The following is a 19,098-nucleotide window of genomic DNA, read 5'->3' as shown; positions in this document are numbered from 1 at the left end:
GCCATCAATTTCAATCCAAGGAGTTCTTAATTCAGTCTGTTGTCACAGGTCAAAGAAGAAAGACAGAATAGCTTTTAATCTGTCAGGGAGTGTGGAATTAAAATATGTAAGGAATATCACATATGAAATGAGGAAAACACAGACTAAGATTTTCGGTACTATTAAGAATCAGTTTTACAAGAACAAACAGTTACAAATAATTTTAAGCCAAGTTACTGAGCCCAAAGAATTTTCTAGTAGTGAGGAAGTCAAACCGGTAAGTATTCACAAAATCTTTATGGGATTTTATCAAGAGGACAATCAGCAATTAGTTTGTTCTTGAGAACAAGTGGCCTAACCCAGGCCCTCAGCCCCTAGGGTTAGCTCTGAAATATTCACTTCACACAGCAACACTGTGTGTTACTGGCACTTTTGTGGGAGCTGGAAACAGTGATTTCCACGTTGCAGTTTTGCCACTAACTTATACCATTGCCACTCATTTTCATGATATATTTCAGACATGGTTAGGAAGTAAGAAAATTTTAGCGAAGACAGTGAATTCATTTCATTTTAGAAATTGTTATTTGTCTTTGAACCAACTGTAGCAAGATAATCCTCATTTAAAGTCCAGTCCTTATATATTTTCAACACCAACTTTTTGCAACTTATCTCATTGTTTTATTGAAGGAAACATGGGGGATTAACTCCAAGTCCCTGTTACCCTTTTAAAAGTTCTATTGTTATGTTTTCTGAGACAGTGCCCCACTACATGGCTAACTGGCATGGAACTTGATTTGTAGCACAGAATGTCCTTGAACTCACAAAGATTTGACTGCCTCTGCCCCCCTGGTGCTAGTTTTGAAGGCATGTGCCACCACACCCAGCCCCATTGGATATGATAAAAATGATGCATTGTATAATAGACTTTTTACTGTTTTCCAGATAAAATTGACTTTTAGCCCTAATAGCAATGTGAAAGCATCCCCTTTGCTCTCCCCAGGTCCCAGGCACATGAATAAGAAGTTCTGGAATTTCTTTGATAAAAACAAGTTGGTATCTGCTCCTTCTAATTCCAAGTGTTCCTGTGGCCATTAAGTCCCAGATCATAAATAGCAAAGTCATTGGAGTAAAATTGAAAGAGAAGTATCACATGCCTTATAATTAATAAAAATGATTCTGGCCTTACTAATCTGATAATGACAATATCTTACTTGAGAGCATAGAGGCGTAGAACAATAGGGAGGTTAAGTGCCTTGCCACAGGCAGAGGATATTTTTGTGAACAGTCTTCCCAGACATCTATGAGAAGAAACTTTTATTGTTTTCCTCTAGGGTTTACTAAACACACTAAGCATTTTACAGTGTGTGGTTTATAAATCCTCTTGTCTTAGAAGCTTGATATGTCAGGTAACAGACCAGACATGACATGGAACAACAAACAACACTGAGAAAGAGATTGACATTGAGAGACATCTGAGAAGAAAAACAGTCTAGAGTGAGTGGAAGAGGAATGGCCACTTACAGGGCAGCAGCAAATCTAAGCCTGCTAGGTGGAGATACCAAACAGGCAAAAGGCTGCAGCCTGTGTTGAGACACCTAAATCTGTCTCCAGAGTAGCTGAGCTGTCTTAGCATGTCTTGTATTTTCTCATGGAATCTGGCATGAGAATCTTACTGGCTCTCCTGACAAGCGGCTGGACTCTATCTCCAGACCAGTTCTAGAAACACAGAGAAAGACTCCTGAACAAAGATTAACCAATGGAAATACATAACAAACTCCATCTAAGATTCACGACGGACATAATTCATTATTGGAGAGCTTTCATCTTGGTATATAGACTCTTATAGACTAATTTTCTTAGGCTCCTTATGAGTGCCAGCTGCAAACCCAACATTGATTTTTTTTCCACCAGGATCTTAGGGTTCAAGGTTTCTTGGACTTGTTTCGCTTGTTCCAACTGATAACAAATGATCTCTAAAGGCAAAAGGTACTCTTCCAGTGCCACACAAATATTGATGCTTTCAAAATTAAATATCCCATTAGCAAACACTAGCTAGCCTCCCCAGCATCTTCTTCAGTGATATCTCACTAGGTACCACAGTGAGGCAGAATTCACTGTCTTTGTTTTCTTTTTCTTTGAAACTGAATGTTCAGTTTCTAAAGCATTTAAAGTGTTGTTCATCCTGTCATTGCTGTGTGCTGAGCATCAGTTTTCATAGCTGTAAATGGAAGAGGGATAATAGCTAAGTGCTGGTGATGAAGGGAAAATTTGACTAACCCAATTCCTGGTACAAAGTACATGTTCAGAAAGTTGTACCCATAACTAGCACTTCCATTATGGATTAAACCTGGTTCCTAGAAATAGTCATCAATACAGTCTGTTTTCACCCAAATTCTTGTTGAGACACAAGCATCTCATTTCTGAACCTTATTAACAATCCTTAGGGAATGTCAAATGGAAGAATCATGCACTTGGGTAATTAATTATTGGTGCAGATAAAGTCATCAAGAAAGTTTTAAACTAAACTCCCTGCTTATCAGGTGTCTAATAAAACTCTTCCACAATGATTACTTAAAGAAAGCTTAAAGGGGGATGTAGGAAAATAAAGAGAGGCTAGAAAGATAACTTGACAAATAAAGTACTTGGTATACAAGCATAAGAACCTGAGTTTGGATCAATAGCACCTATATTAAAAAGCTGGCTACTATGGCACACAATATGTACCTGCAACCCCAGTGCTTAGGGAACCATGCAGAGATTGGGGAGGGGACAATAGAGAGATCCCTAAAACCTCCTACCCAGGCTAATCAGTCTAGCTAAATAAATCAGCTTCAGGTTCAGTGAGAGACCCTGTCTTCAAAAATAAGGTTGAGAGCAATGGGAGCCACCCAGTGTCGATCTCCAGCCTCCATATGTGCACACATTGGTCTCACACATCCACATGCATGTGTGCATCCACACACAAAAGCTTAAGTTTTACCATATATAATTTAAAAATGACAGAGAGAAGCCCACATTTTGAAAAAAAAGAAAGAAAGTGGAGAAAATTATTATGGGAAATGCAGATTTGATATCAAATTATGTTTTAGTCTTTAATTCCAAATGTGTAGCTTATTATTTTCTTTTTCTTCTATCGGCTTATTTCTTGATTATCCCTGTGTAGACGTTAGCCTTGCTACTCTCAGTGGAGTCCACCAGCAGTATGGATATCATTGGGATTGCATTGAAAATAGAGAAATCAAACCTTGCCCCAGGCTTCCTTAAATAGAACTGGCATACTAACAAGCTCTCTAGGTGATTCCCATGCACAATAAAGTTTGAGATATACTGGTTAAAGGAATTATATAACCTGAGTGACCATATTGTCTTCATTAAATAGCTGTGTAATGTGTTATCGCTAATTTGCAGATTAAGAAAAGGGAAACTTCTATGTTGAATGTCATTGGGAGTCAGTTATTATTCTGCTAACCACAGGCCTCTTCAGTCATTCATAGCTTTAAAAGGTGTAGTGTACAATAAGTGGTTCATGAAAATGAATGAGTACATAGGAGTGAATCACACATCATTTCATACACAGGGACAAGCTAGCAAAACAAATATTGTGTACATACATGTTTTGTATCATTGAAGCTGTATCAGAATATGACACAGGTCACAAGTGGACAGTAATTGACTGCTCACCAATAGTATCAGAGCATTTTCAAAAAATACTCAATATTTATTGCTCATGATATTAGCAGATAAGGTATTTTTCCTTTAAGGGTGTTAAGGGTTATCCCATTTTCTCTTGATCTGCCTTTTATCTCTGTCATAAAGTATACTTCTGCTTAGCGTCTATATTGTTTTCAGTTTTTGACAGACTTTCCACTGGACCAATGGATTACAAGGATCCTGGAAGAAACACAGGAAGATTCAAACTTCTTAATAGTGACAGAAAGTGGTTTCTTCCCACACATTTGGCTGGAAAAGGTCCAGGGTTCAGAATGATGTAGCATGGTGAAGCAAATGTGTTCCTGTAGTTTTATAAACTGAGTTTTATAAACTAAAATTTATAAAAAGAATTTATAAAGTAACATTTGAGGGGAATAGAGGAAAGATCAGGTAGAGATCTCTTCACAATTTAATCATGAACACAAATATAAAATTACTCTAAATTATGTAGACAAGCATGTAGTCCTTATAAAATTATGAAACTACCATGTCAAAATTTGCATAAGTCTCAACTAAAAGAAAGATCTAATGCGCATCTATTCTGAAACATATCTGATGTTACATGTCATTGGCAAGTGCTGGGTCTTTTGGTATGTGTTGCCAATTTCAGTATCTCAAAGAGTTTCTTGTCAAAATTTTCCATTTCTGTTTGTCATTACAAATATATTACCTATTCTAGAATGCAGAATTTTCTTTCTGATGTAAACATATTTGAACAAGTAAACTGCCTAGTCCATACATTTTCTTTACTCCTAAGGAAAGTAACTTGCAGTTAAATTAGGAGCAGACTCAAAGAATGTTTGGCAAATGTTCGGCTTTCTGAAAACTGTTAATTTGAATTAATGAAAAACTTAAGTCATAAAATAGCCTTTCAGGAATACATGTTTTAGTAGCCTAGAGTTTAACAAGAGCTATGTGAGTGATAAAGTGCTATTGAGAGCAGCTCATCTTAGACCTGCCTTAAGCAGATTGAACAGAATCAATGCTTTCTCCTACTTTCTCCTATGACTAGTACATACCCTCCTTTAAAATCTCCTATACAATTTAGTTGTCAAAGGATTATAACCTTTGAGTGAGAAGATATCTTAAACACCATCCAACTCTACTACAAACCCGTACTTGCAATCTTACTATCACAGTCTTCACGGTCATTTTGCTACCTGGTCACTGACTTGCAGGTAGTATTTCCCTTCAACATTTGGAAAAAAAATGTTAAAAATTTTGAAGGAAACTATTCCTGAGTAAATGTCTAGATTATTAGACTTATATTATCTTGGAGGGTACTCTGCATGTAACTCCCTTTCCCAGAGGATAGACTTTCAGTTTGCTTAAATACTGTCATTAGTTTTATAATCCACCCACCTTTCTTCCCCCATGTCTCCTCCCATAAAATAGTCCTAGTTTCTTCTATATTGTTTCCAGCCTCTTTGCTTTTCTTGCATCTACTCATTAATTACAGCGTCACGACTCAATCCCAGTTGTTTCTGGAAATATTTAGTCAATACATTCATAAGTGTATTAATATCTAGAATATAACATGCAGTGGGCAGATCATCTCTAAAATCCATAATTTCTCCCAGCCTCCTCAATATCCTTAGACCAGAGACAACTCTGTCGAAAGAAGTCATTTTAATTCCCCCTGAAATTTCACTCCCAGTGACATGCTCTGATCTCTCCTCTGTGCCTTGAATTCTCCTTCTAGTCTGGGCTGCATTTGCAAAATTCAAAATGAATGAACTTGGAATTAAAATGAGGCTTTGCTTCATTCAGTAAGGCTGAGTCACTGATGAATACAGTAGCAAAGCTTATCTATGAAAAGACTCAACTGTTGACTTTGAACATGTGTGTCCTTTGAGAAGTTATATTCCAGTAGAGTTTAAGTCATAGAGTACAGAGTGTGGAGACATTAGTTTCATATACTAAATGATAGTGATCTTAATATCTATCGCACATTGAAACCACTAGCATTCCTTAGAAATGTAGTTTATTTAAATATAAGAGTAAATGGTGTGTGGGAAATAATTTTAATGTAGACTTGGTGAATGAAGATATATAAATTATGCATCAATCCTTCCTTTCCTATGCTGAATTAAGTATTGCATTGGTTGAATTCATTCGAAGTCACTTTAGTATACATTTTAAAAATACATGACATATTAAAATGAATGTAGTAGAAGTGGGAATTTAGCTGACCAGCTAACAGCTTTAGGTAAATAACTAAAAATGAAATGCAGTGATGCTTTGCCAACTTAAAAGTTCCACAGTGGATTCAAGACAAGAATAAGGGCCTGAACCAATTATTTTAATGTTGATATTTGTTCTGCTTTTGAAAACTTGTATGTCAAGACAAGTATTTCTGTTTTTGCTTCATTTTGTTCCTGGGAGCAGTCCCAGCCATCATCATAGAAAGTGAAGCTTAGACTTACTTATATTGCTTCCATTACTTAGCAGACTGGGTGCAGTGTTTTGTATGCATGTCTGTGATCTCTTGATTATGTGTCTGAAACTAGAAAGCTCTAGAACTTTTCTTTAAGTTTGAGACACATTCATGTGATGCCACCCCTGACCTAAACTAATGTAAAGTACACTGCAAAGGTTACTGTTATTGTTTCATTAAGGGGTTTTATAGGATATATATATGTATATATAATTTGTATTTACCATATGCATTTGTCCATCAGAATGACTGTGCATAAAAACACTTACATTAAACACACATGTTCCCACAGTTCCCTATTAATCCTGTGAAGCTTTCATTCTGAGTTAGTTTAGAGGAATAAATTGAATCTGCTAAGTAAAATATCTGTGTTTTATGTGTATCATGCTAGTGCTTTTATCTTGAGGGTATAAACTCAGTGGTCACTTTGTTCTCTTACGGAAATTTCTAAAAATAATCTAGTAAATAGGAACTCTATCCAGAAATATCCCAAAGTAAACCCAGAGCCTGTTTTAAGTTGATAATAGCAGGATGACTAACTTCTTACAAGAAGCCACAAATAAATGCATGCACAAATGAATATTAGGAAGCAGCCTTTTACTGGTAAATAATAATCTTTGATCCAAATTGGATTTTTAATCCCTCAATTCACCACCCGGTATTCTCAGAATTTCAGATGTGTTAAATTATAATTGAAAGTTTGCTTGAGGGAAATTGAGGACAAATTTGCTTAATCTCTGGATTAGTCTCACTTAGATATATTCTCTTAGTCTTTAGTAACTAAAGATAGAAACAATTGATTCAATTTAAATGGTACTTTGCATAAGTATGGAGTTATCGCTGGCACTTAAAAGGAGTTCTGCAAAGAAATGTAGAGAAATACAAGCACCAAATACAGGCTTCCTCCCTTTCCTTGTAAGAGAAATATATACACATTTCCCCAACAGATATAGTCCCCCATTTCTTGTGTTTTCGTCTAATCTATTGGTGTATTTGGCAGAGAAAGTGCTTGTGGATAGCATTTACTTGGCAGCTAGCAATTTAAGATGAGCCTTTGTTCTATGAAAGAAAACCTAGGAGATTAAAGGACCACACTTTAGGGATTGAAGTTATAAGTGGTGAAAAGGGTTCTCTGTGTTGAATGGTGGCTGATGAGGAACCCATGCTGCCATAAAAGGATCCCATTTCTTCCCTAGCAGCAGGGAAGGAAATCTCCATCCCAGTGATGAGAGCCACAGTGTTGGAGAAGAGCTCTGCGGAGGGTGTGGGATGGGGCATGAACCTCTATAGCTTCAGGCAAGGAATAAAGGTCTATGCTTCTAGAGTCCTGCACAAGAGAATTCTTGAAATGTCTATCTTACGTTTGAAGATGAGCCAGAGAATTAGGTGGCCCACAAGGTTAGGGCATTGCCTCTTGTTTGAACTTTTTACCTCAGATTTGAAGAATGATAGGTGAGAAAGTCAAGAAAATTGCAGTAGTGTGTGAACTAAGAAGCACAGGGGTGGGGTGACAAGCAGAAGTGGGGACCAGACATAGTATCACAAGCAAAATGCGCTAGCCCCAATTGATTTCCGAAGGAAGCCAGGGTTGAAAAGATTCACAAAGATGAAAACCCTCCTCAAAGTTTGTTTGTTTTTGTTTTTGCAGTTGTTGCTTTTTTTGTTTTTGTGGATTTTTTCTGTACAGTTTATAATAGAAAGAAGAGCAGAACTCAATCCAAAGAAACAAGAGGCAAAGAGACAGAAAATCCCTGTTGTGGTCCAGAATGCTCTAAGACTGTTGATTCAGTGCAGTGCACAGAGAGTCAATAATTGGTAATGAAGAGCTGATTCCCAACAAGGGCAGAGTAGCAGATGGTGTAACTCTTCAAATAATTTGTTTGATCAGCTTTATACATTTAAAAATCAATCATTGGAGACAGTTGTCTTACATCCTTGATAAAAGTTTCAAAGCATTTACAAAAATGAGAGTGAAGAACCCAAAGAAGTACATTTTCTCATTTCTTTACTCCTGTATCCAACAGACCCTTGGAATAATATGGACTGAGCCTAGCTCCTTTAAAGGAGCTAGGGTACTATTGTGCCAGATGCTAGTCTCTGCCATGAGGTCTAATCAAGTCCCTCCTTGACCCTGGGCCTTAATTTCCTCCACTAAAAGGAAAACTGAAGTTACCAGTTCTTAGAAATATGACTACACTGGACTATACTCTGCTGTTGGATAATGCTCTTGTACACGGTAAAGAATTATCACTCATATTGACTTAATAAAACACTGATTAACCAGTAGCCAGGCAGGAAGTATTGGTGGAGCAATCAGACTAGGAAAATGCTGGAAAGAGGAAAGGCTGAGACACAGTCTCCAGTCAGACACAGAAGAAGCAAGATGAGAATGCCTTATTGAGGAAAGGTATCATGCCACATGCTTAAGCATAGATAAGAATTATGGGTTAGTTTAAGTTGAAAGTGGTAATTAGTAATAAGTTTGAACAATAGGAGAATAGTTTATAATTAATATAAGCCTCTGTGTGTTTATTTGGGACTGAATGACAGAATTTGTCTATAATACTCCAAGAATTTAGGAATGGCAGTAAGGTAACAATAAAAATGGAATATTAACTGAAATAAATGGGAAATTTAAACATCTAAGTCTCAGGTTCTAGTCTGTATCCATAAGGTATGAAATCTCTGCTGAAAGTTTCCATGTGGAATATGGCGGTGGGGAGGCTTTCCTGGGAGAAAAGTAACCGTGCTGGGTCAAAGTGCTGCTGTTCCAATCAAACCATTGGTGTTGGCCCTGCCACTGGGCTCCTGGTGCCCTATATTTTGTCTCTGCTGGATGGGGATCCTGTGTTCTACTCTGCCTTCAGCTCACACACTAATAAGTCTTTATGTTGAATGGGGCTGTTTCTTTCTAGTCTGAGACCAGATGAGGCAATAAATGATGTCATTTTTCTTTCAGCCCACTCTTGGCCACACCACAGCCTCCATCTGCGGTGGGGTCTGGCAGCTCCAGTGAGTCAGAGAGCAGTTCAGAATCAGACTCAGATACTGAAAGCAGCACTACTGACAGTGAGTCCAATGATGCTCCTCGAGTGGCCACTCCAGAGGTGAGTGAAGTTGTCAAGGCAACAACATCCATCTATGTGCTGAGCCTCAGGCAGCATGCCACATATATCACCAGTCTAAGTACTGGAGTACAGTAGCTACTTCAGAAACGTAGCCAGAACCGTGATGAGATTATTTCTCTAAAGCACATATCTGTATATGTCCTAACATAGATAGATTCATTCTGTGTGCTTCAATTTGTGTTGTACAGATTGCTTGCTCTATGTCTGATTTTCTGTGAGAGTCACTTAGCTAGTCAGAGCCTCCAGCCTCATCCTACAAAAAAGAACCAGTACATTAATGATGAAGCTTACAATGAATTTTTTAAGTAAAGAAACAAAACCAGTTATGACCCACTTCTGGGTCTGAAGATTCCTACCCTTAACTCTATTTCTAATTCATTAAAGTGATAAATGGATCCTAAATGAGGAAGACTTGAGAAATATGTCTTTACATAAAGGTAAAACAGCGCTCAAGTAGTCAGATGCTCCTTATTTCAATTCACACCATATGTCTGATAATAAGTTATGAAATATTTAGCCTAGCACCACAGAACACCAGAACAATTAACTTTAAAACAGAAGAATTAGGTTTTTTCCTTCCCATCCTCTATGAGTTGAGGATAAGTGCTTTGGCTTCCCGAGTCTGCATATGGTACAACAAGGAAATTCATCTCCTGGATCTTTATACATTTCTTTTTTAATAACCAAAAAGAGGAGGCAGTAGTCTTTTTATTGCTGTTAAAAATAGCAAATGCTATGTTCGACACTTGACTTACATTTTCTCATTTCCTCTTGCTAACAACCTGATACTGTATTCTCTCTTACTATAGTCCATTTCATAGGTGACAATGTTTATGAGAAGTTAAACCAAAACTACCTCCAAGCTCTCATACTTATACAATAGTAAAGCTGAGACTGACACCCAGATCAGTAAGCTGCCAGAGTTAGTTTTAGCCCTGGAGCTACACTACTAAGAATAGCAGCTCATATTGTTCCCTTCATACTTACCTGCTATTATCTTCTATAGGCTGGGATCACAGCTACTTAACTCTTTTTAATTCTGCCATCCTCTATTTACTGGTGCCACATGATCGGTGGCTTTCAGAAGAAGAGATATTCTAATAAAAAATTATGGCTTTTTATTTAAACTGGTAGAATTCAGGGTTGAATATCAAGAGCCTGAATTGAATATGCCATTTCTATTGCTTAATAGTGAATGCTAATATCTACACATACGCAACCCCATAAATTGATTATTGCTCATGTACTTAAGAAAGTGTGGTGGTTTGAGGGAGTCAATTTTTTTTAATCCTACAGTAAAAACACAAAGATCAATGAATGACAGTATTGTGTAGTAGATCCTATTATTTCTGAAGATGGAAAGTTTTTCCTTCTGAACATGCTTGAAAAACACTTAGATTTCTTTTCAAGATTAGACACCATTACCTCTGTCTCTTGATAATAGGTTGATCAATGATTCTTAGCAAAAGACTTTGGGAACAGAGTTCTCTTTCAGGAACCCTGGGCTATAGTCTTAAGCATCTCCTTGAGAAGAACTACTTTGTAGCTAGAGTAGAGAATATTTTCAAAAGGACAATAGAAACTGATGTTAAAAAAAAAACAGACTTTGGTTGATTTGTAGCTGGATGGCTTTTATCTAGTCAGATGCAAGTAGAAAGCAAATCACTCTTTCAATCTTCTCTGAAAGTATGTTTCTCAATGATGATGATGATGATGTGATGATGATGATGTGTCTGTGTGTACACGTGGATTGTCATTTAATATTCAGTCATCTGTTTGTTTGTTTTTGTTTACAAGGTCTCAAAAAATAGTCACAAGCCCAAAATTGTTATATACTCCAAAATATCTTTGAATATTTGCTCCTCCTCCAGAGCCACACCTGGTTTATATGGTTCTAAGAACGAACCCCAGGATTTCATGCATGCTAGGCAATTATTCTGCTAGCTACATTCCTAACCCACATCATCCGACATTTTATAAGCAAATAGTCACTACACAGAAAGTCCCCCTAAAGTATTCACAGATGCAAAATTCATAGTTGTTACTGTTTCTCAATCTGCAGCCTGAGCCACCCTCCACCAACAAATGGCAGCTAGACAAATGGCTGAACAAAGTCACATCCCAGAACAAGTCATTTATTTGTGGCCAAAATGAGACACCCATGGAGACCATTTCTCTGCCTCCTCCAATAATACAACCAGTGGAAATCCAGGTCAAAGTGAAACCAAACCCCAGCCAGACTGTGGCTGGACCCAAAGAAAGGCCTCTCCTTGGCCTCATCAGGGAGAAGGCTCGACCTAGGCCCACTCAGAAAACCCCAGAAACAAAGGCTTTGAAGCATAAGTTGTCAACATCAATTGACACAGTTTCTCAAAGGACAATTGGGAAGAAACAGCCCAAAAAGGTTGAGAAAAACACTAGCTTTGAGGAGTTTACCTGGCCCAAACCAAATATTACCAGCAGCACTCCCAAAGAAAAAGAAAGTGGAGAGCTTCCTGACCCGCCGCGAAGCCGCAACAAAGTCACGGCCCATAAACCAGTTCCTAGGAAAGAACCAAGACCCCACGCCTCTTTGGCCACTGAGAAGAAGAAGTATAGAGGGCCTGGAAAGATTGTACCAAAGTCCCGGGAATTCATTGAAACAGATTCATCTACATCTGACTCCAACACAGATCAGGAAGAGATCCTGCAGATCAAAGTACTGCCTCCTTGCGTTGCCCCCGGAAATCACACTTCCAAATCCAAGGATCCGTCCAGTGCCAGCCTGACCCTTAGCACCTTGACCACCAGTAGCAGCAGCAGCAGTAGCTTATCCACCAGCAATGAGGAGTCAGCTTTTTCACCTCCTCCTGCCATGCAAACTGAGCTTTTGTCCCCACTACGGGAACACGAAAATCCGAAAAACCTCTGGGTGAAGATTGACCTTGACTTACTTTCGAGAGTACCTGGCCAAAACACAGTTCCAGCAACACCTGCCAAGACAGAGCACAAGGAGACTGCCTCAAAATCCAAGCGTCAAACTGCTGCCACCGCTGTGGAAAAGCCAGTCGCTAAGGGCAAGCGTAAGCACAAGGTGAGTTGCCCAGTGGAGGCTTGTTGTGCAAATTCTAAGTGGTCTTAAAATTCGAAACCCAGTGTTAGATATTGGGGTAAATGCTGAAAGATCGGACAAGCAGTGCAGCCAGCCTCTTAGAGAGACCTTTTACTTCTATGAATCCTCAGACTAAAGTGGGCAAGATCCTGTCTCCAGGAATCCTCAGAATGAATGTTCTGAGTTCTTTTCTTCTCCTGCCTTATAGTCCTCTCTCTGCCCAGCCATATCATTTTCCTGTGTCCACCTCCCTAGTCTGGGATTAAAGGTGTGAGCCACTGGCTCTGTTTCTCTTTTAGACTGGATGATCTCTTGTAGTCTAGGCTGGCCTTGAACTCACAGAGATTCCTCTACGTGCCTCAGCCTTTTGAGTGCTGGCGTTAAAGCTGTGAGCCACCACTGCCTGGCCTCTACTGGCTTAGCTCTGTACTCTGCCTCAGGCAAGCTTTATTTGTTATATCACAAACAAAATATCTCCACAGAGTCTGCCAGGTGGCTGTGAGAAGAGTCTAACTTTATCTGTAGTCCTGTTTTTAAGGAGACCAATGGCAGGGGACCACAAGCTTTGGTAAAGGAAATGACATTTTCTAAGAAATTTTATGCTTGGCATATCACAACAGTGTTAGGGATGATCAAGGTGTGATGGGAGCCATTCTCAAAGATAGCTGTTAAGGAATATGAGAAATAATGACATATAATTAATGAATTAGATTACAAAGAAGCATCTTCCCCAAGGTAGCCAGTCTCAGAAGTCAGCTCCTTAAGTTGCTCCCAATGCAAGTAGCTCCTATATTATATGTTACAGTTCCCCATGCCAGCATCAGCAGGGGGCCCATCTGCCTACAATGGCCAAGTGCATCTTCTCCACTTGTTCATTTTTCTGGAAACATATTAATGCACTAATGAGTCAGCTATGTTGGGGCATCCTGGCATCTGGCACAGGAAGGCTTTAGATAGCCTTCTAGGATTACTGACCTGTTTGAAGGATTACTCTGTGAAAATCTCACCTAAACATGCTTTGGTTTCAATTCTAGGCCTAAATAGGGTCACCAGAAGGGGAAATACAAAGTCACTTTTACCAATTACAATATGTCTAGATATGACTTTATGGCTAATAAACTCTTTCTTATTTACTTCTGTATTTTGGGTTAAGTTTTCAGAATCAAGTCCTCTTGTGGTGCTATTTTGCTAATAGTAAGCACCATAGTAGGTAGAAGTACACCTCCTAATCCTTTCTATTTTCCCTCTGTTTCTCTCAAGGAGGATGTCTTGAGCTTGGTCATTGCTCATTTTGTTAAGAGAAGACCTGTAGACAATAGCAACTTTTTAAACAAGGCACTCGAAGACAGTGCTCAGGCAGAGGACAGTGTTCAGGACTGGGGAGTGCTCAGGGACAGGGAGTGCTCAGGGATGGGGAGTACTCAGGGACAGGACAGTGCTAAGGGTATAGGAATGGTCAGGGACAAGGAATGCTCAGGGACAGGAAGTGCTCAGGTATAGGACAGTGCTCAGGGACATGGAAGTGCTCAGGGATGGAGAGTGCTCAGGGACAGGGAGTTCTTAGAGACAGGAGAGTGCTCAGGGACAGGGAGTGCTCAGAGATGGGGAGTACTCAGGGATGGAAAGTGCTCAGGGACAAGAAGTCCTCAGGAAGAGGACAGTGCTCAGGGTTGGGGAATGCTCAGGGATGAGGAGTTCTTAGGGATGGGGAGTGCTCAGGGAAGGGAAGTGCTCAGGAACAGGACAGTACTCAAGGACAGGGGAGTGCTCAGGCACGGGGAGTGTCAGGGACTGGGGAGTGCTCAGTGACAGAGAGTGCTCAAGGACAGGGAGTGCTCAGGGACAGAAAGTGCTCAAGGACAGGACAGTGCTCAGGGTTGGGGAATGCTCAGGGACAGGGAGTGCTCAGGGACTGGGAGTGCTCAGAAACAGGGGTTCTCAGGGATGGGAATTGCTCAGGGATGGGGAGTGCTCAGGTACTGGGCAGTGCTCAGGGACAGGGGAGTACTCAGGGATGGGGAGTTTTCAAGGATGGGGAGTGCTCAGGGACGGAGAGTGCTCACATAGAGGACAGTGCTCAGGGATGTGGAGTGCTCAGGGACAGGGCAGTGCTCAGGGACAGGGAGTGCTCAGGGACAAGGAGTGCTCACAGACAGGACAGTGCTCAGGGATGTGGAGTGCTCAGGGACAGGGCAGTGCTCAAGGACAGGGGAGTGCTCAGGGATGGGGAGTGCTCAGGGACAGGGCAGTGTTGAGGACCAGAGGAATAGGGGCTCAGATGAGTCCTGAGGGACAGGGAATCGTAGGAGGCAGGGTTGTTGGGAGACAAGAAGTTGTGTTATTGGGAACACCAGGTGTCTAGTTTCAAATTTGAGGTTGTAAGTACTTTGAGGCCAGCAAATAGTATACTAAAACCAGCTGTAGAAAGGAGCAGATTAAGAGGCTAGTGTCCCGGAATGTGTAAGAAAATACTTTGAGACCGAACATTTCTGACACTCTAAGTCAAAGAACTCTAGGAGAGTGGGCAGAAAAGTATGAGTAGAATGGATGGTATGGAAAGCCTGGGGATTCCTGGGATAGAGGCAGTGACTAGGAGGTGGAGGAGGGGCAGAACACTGGGCATCACTAGGGAGACAGTCAATTTCTGAAAGGGGTAAAAGTTATAGAAGACTTGGACAGAGGGGGCCTACTTCCTGGGTGGCAGGGACACAAGAAGACAGGAAAGTGGTAAGGAAGCAGGGAGTGCCAGGGAAATGGAAAGACAGGAGTCAAGGGAAGCTGTAGAGACTGACTGGCTAAAGGGGATTGATCAGTAGGAGGCAGAGCAATGCTATCAGGCAGGTGAGTCCTGAGGAGAGGCTTCCAGGCTCAGAGAAGCTCAGTGCTCCTTAGAGTCACACAGGAACTTATCCAGGAAAAGAATTCCACAACAGTGGGTAGAAGTGTGGGGTCCATGGCCTGCCCCTGGAGTCTTCTCTCTTCTTGATGCCAGCAGTAGAGTGAGAGTGAACACATTTAACAGCGAAGGACACGTTTTGCAGATGGACCATTCCCTTGCATATTGTTGATTTTATAGACAGCCTTTCTAGGTCACCCTCAAGCCCTATGCTATTTAAACAGGGTTTCTACCATGTTGAGATTACAATGTTCATTTCCGAACTAACCTTGATTTCTTTTTAGTTATATAACTGGTGACTTCTATTGTTTTTTTTTTTAATTTTAAAGTTTTTTTAAAACAGTCTTTTTTTTTTTCATTTTACATTCCTATCCCAGTTCCCACACCCTCCCCTCCTCCCACCTCCCGTCACCCCCCCCCCCACCTTTCCCCCACACCAACCCATATCCACTCCTCGGAGAAAATAAGGTTTCTTGTCGGGAATCTAACTATCACTTTGTAAAGGCACAGTGGATGAGAGAAGCATTGAACATAATAAATTGTCTTCACTTTCATTAGGAGGTTCCTATGCTACACAATCTTTAATCAGAGATTTACAGTGAAGTTTAACCCTCTTATGTGCCAACCTCTTGGTAGGACTAGACTAGGGAATGTTGATTACATTTCTGTCTGATCACAAGTACTCATTTAACTCTCCAATCTAATATAGAAGTTTAAATAGAAGCAAACTCTCTTGTCCATTTTCTTCAAATGTGTGAAACATGTTTGTCTGAATGTGTGGTGTATCTCAAGCTCTGTATATTTTTCCTCTTCTAAAAGCCAGCAGAAGCAGCAGAGAAAATCCCTGAGAAGAAACAACGCCTGGAGGACAACACTATCTGCTTGCTTCCTCCTTGCATTTCACCAGCCCCACCCCATAAGCCTCCCAACACTAGAGAGTAAGTTTTCCCTGTTTCAGTGTGATGACCCTTGTATGAGTGTTTTGACTTAAAAAAATCATATTTGAACATATTGGGATCTTCTTGTTCCATTATAATGTCTAACTAGAATCAAGAGTGATTTTTGCCAAACAAAAAAAAAAATAAAAATAAAAAGTGAATTAAAAAGAGAAAATATCAGAAAAATGTATATCATCTTAATCAGGTCAATGTGCTTTTGGCCAGGATTTAGTTCTGATGATGACTAGACAATTTCCCTTAATCTTGATATGATGCCTCGTTGAATGCCATTTCCTGATGTTAATACAAATCTTGAAGACCAGTACTTGCATCCCGACTCCACAGAGGCCAGGAGAATGACATGCTTGGGAAATTGTGCTCTACCCTCATGGAGGGCAATTCTGTGTTAAGAAAAGCCTGGTAGAGATGAGTATGCTGATTCCAACCAATTGGCCCCTTCTCTCCCTTCTTTCTCTTTGGCAAATTTCCAAAATCAAGTAGGAGGCTTCCTTGTCCTTTTCCCAGTCGAAGAACATCATCCTTCTCCAGAAAGGCTAACCCTCTGTGTCTAGCAAGTATTGTGAATGAGTTCTTTCTGTTTTATAAATTTCACTTAACTAACAATCATGACAGCTACTCGAGACATTCTGTCTGTGTAATTATTGCAATAAATTCATTCAATATTGGAGATTACTCCCTTCAAAGACCAGTTTTGGAGTCTATTAGCAGCCCAAAGCAGAGAGACAATCTGGACAACTGCTGCTAACAATTGATCTCCCAGATTACTGTTTAACATCAGTGCTACAGCATCATCTGCCACAGATGAAATGTTGGGAAGAAGTTATTAGCTTGTATGGGTCTGGCATCTTGTTTTGAAATGAAAGGCAGAAACAGAGTCCTTTTTGCTAAATCTGCTCTACATAACAACATTTGATCTCTAAGATGCCTGCCCCCACTCTGAAAACCAGTTACTGTTTGTGACATATATATGTACTCTTTGGTAGAGTCTGTCTTTACAATATTCATTAACAGAGTTCACAGAAAAGAAAACCCAGTGATGGCAACCTGAGTTCATTTTGTTCAGGGCAACCAGGTGGATGAGAAAACAGAGATCTTGATGGGCAAACATAATCATTCCTAGTCTTTCTTCCAGAATGAAACAACATAGTGGTGGTGCAACACCTCCTCAGTTCCCAAGCTGGGCCCAGTTCCGACTACCTACAGATAAAACATAGAGGCCAGAGCAGTGGGATATTGACACACCTTCAATGCCTTACTAAGCAATATTACTAAGCAACCCAGTGAATTGTTGCTCTGTTTTATGGAAGAGTCATTATCAAAGTAAAGTAAATCTCAATTAAGAAATAGTATTTTTATAGCACAGGCTTTGTATGAACTCTGCTCTTAACACTAAATGGAAAATTACTATTTCTCTGGGAGCAGTATTTATCACTCAGATAGGACCTTCACCAGAGTCTTATGTTTGCTGACAGCATCAAATCATTGGAATTGAAGAAGGATGAGGCAGATTGGAGTCTTAAGGGTCTTCTTTTGGGAACCCTCTAGCAAGCTTTATTTGCTACCTTGTTCTTTGACCCTTCACTCTAGATCCTTAGAAACTCCTAAGAGAGTGCTCACTTTTCTAAATCAACTTGTTAAACCCATGAAAGATGTTATGTCTGATTGTAACAACTCAAGTTACCCCATCAACCTTATGAACATTCTTTTGAATACTTCATAACATTTAGAACTTGACAAAGCCATGGTGATATTCTTTCTTCCTGATCTACTGTCCTCTTGTATTCTATTTAAATAAAATCAAAAATACGAAAAAAAATCCTTTTGTGGTTGAAAACCATCACAGTGAGAGCTTTCTTAGAAAAGGTTCCCTGGATGTCTTTTGTCAATGAGATTATTAAATATTCAACAGTTATAGTTTGCTACTGGGTAGTTGAAAAAAGGACTAAGACACTGGTACCTACCACACAAAATGGACTGTTTCTCCATTTGTCAGGTCAGTTAGAGATGGGAAAGTGCTGACATCCAATTTAAGACCAATTACCTCTCAAAAACAACTCTTCATCTTGAAACCTCACTACCTTCTCAGCCAGCTCAAGTGGAGGGGCTGATTACAAATAATGAGTCACTTCCTGTAGAGATCTCAGCAATAGTTTACTTATGTGTGTATGAAGATACACACATATCTCCAAAGCTCGTGTACTACCATAATTAGTTTAATTTACATGTTCTATTGTTGGTGGAATTTCTTCATGGATAAGAATCTTGATTCACAGCTAGAGAGGTTACTAAGTGGTCCAGAGTGCTTGTTGCTATTGGAGAGGATCTGGGTTTGGTTCCCAGCACCTATATGGTAACACACAAACTCCTGTAACTCTAGTTTCAGGTAATCCAACACCTTCTTCAGATTTCCACAGGCACTATCACACACATATATAAATGGAAAACCACTGATGCACATAAAGAAATCTAAAATAAAAAATTCCTGATCCATTTGTTCACTATCATTTTATCTGGAATCACAACTGTGTTCAAATGGCTAACATTTCAAAGAAATCTTAAAACTAATTAGGAAGTATTTTATATTAATTTTAGTCATTTAAGATAATGGCAGAAACATTTTCACTGTTTAAATGGTTCACTACATAGCCATAAAATAGGATTGCATTTATGAGAGCAAAGATGAGGAAGAGGGCATGTATTGTTATAGTTGCCAAATCCTTATGACAGTAAAAGGGAACATGGACCTTGTGCTTATTTTTCTTTCAGGAAATCAGACTACCTGAATGCTTGTTCATCCTTGATTTGTTGCTCTGAGATATAGCAAATCTGTATATATAGACACTGACTGAAATTGACCAAGAGGAAAACATAAATTCTTGTTGACTTAATTTGCCATT

At 39.7% G+C, this 19,098-nt stretch overlaps 1 protein-coding gene across 4 annotated transcripts in view; it reads left to right on the top strand.

Annotated features, from left to right (window-relative positions):
* The window catches only part of Aff2 (ALF transcription elongation factor 2), a 521,318-nt gene that overhangs the window by 470,676 nt on the left and 31,544 nt on the right, over positions 1 to 19,098 (top strand). For all 4 annotated transcript variants that reach the window (XM_050129237.1, XM_050129236.1, XM_050129235.1 and 1 more), the window contains exons 9-11: positions 9,087 to 9,234; positions 11,318 to 12,328; positions 16,062 to 16,180. In XM_050129237.1, the coding sequence (XP_049985194.1) occupies positions 9,087 to 9,234; positions 11,318 to 12,328; positions 16,062 to 16,180 (1,278 nt within the window). The remainder of the gene's footprint in view (positions 1 to 9,086; positions 9,235 to 11,317; positions 12,329 to 16,061; positions 16,181 to 19,098) is intronic.

This window comes from Alexandromys fortis, unplaced genomic scaffold (genome assembly GCF_014885135.2).
Source record: "Alexandromys fortis isolate MF-2015 unplaced genomic scaffold, M_Fortis_MF-2015_v1.1 scaffold_275, whole genome shotgun sequence".
NCBI lineage: Eukaryota > Metazoa > Chordata > Mammalia > Rodentia > Cricetidae > Alexandromys > Alexandromys fortis.
Note: the sequence above shows the minus strand (reverse complement) of the source record. Positions and strands in the feature narration are given on the sequence as shown.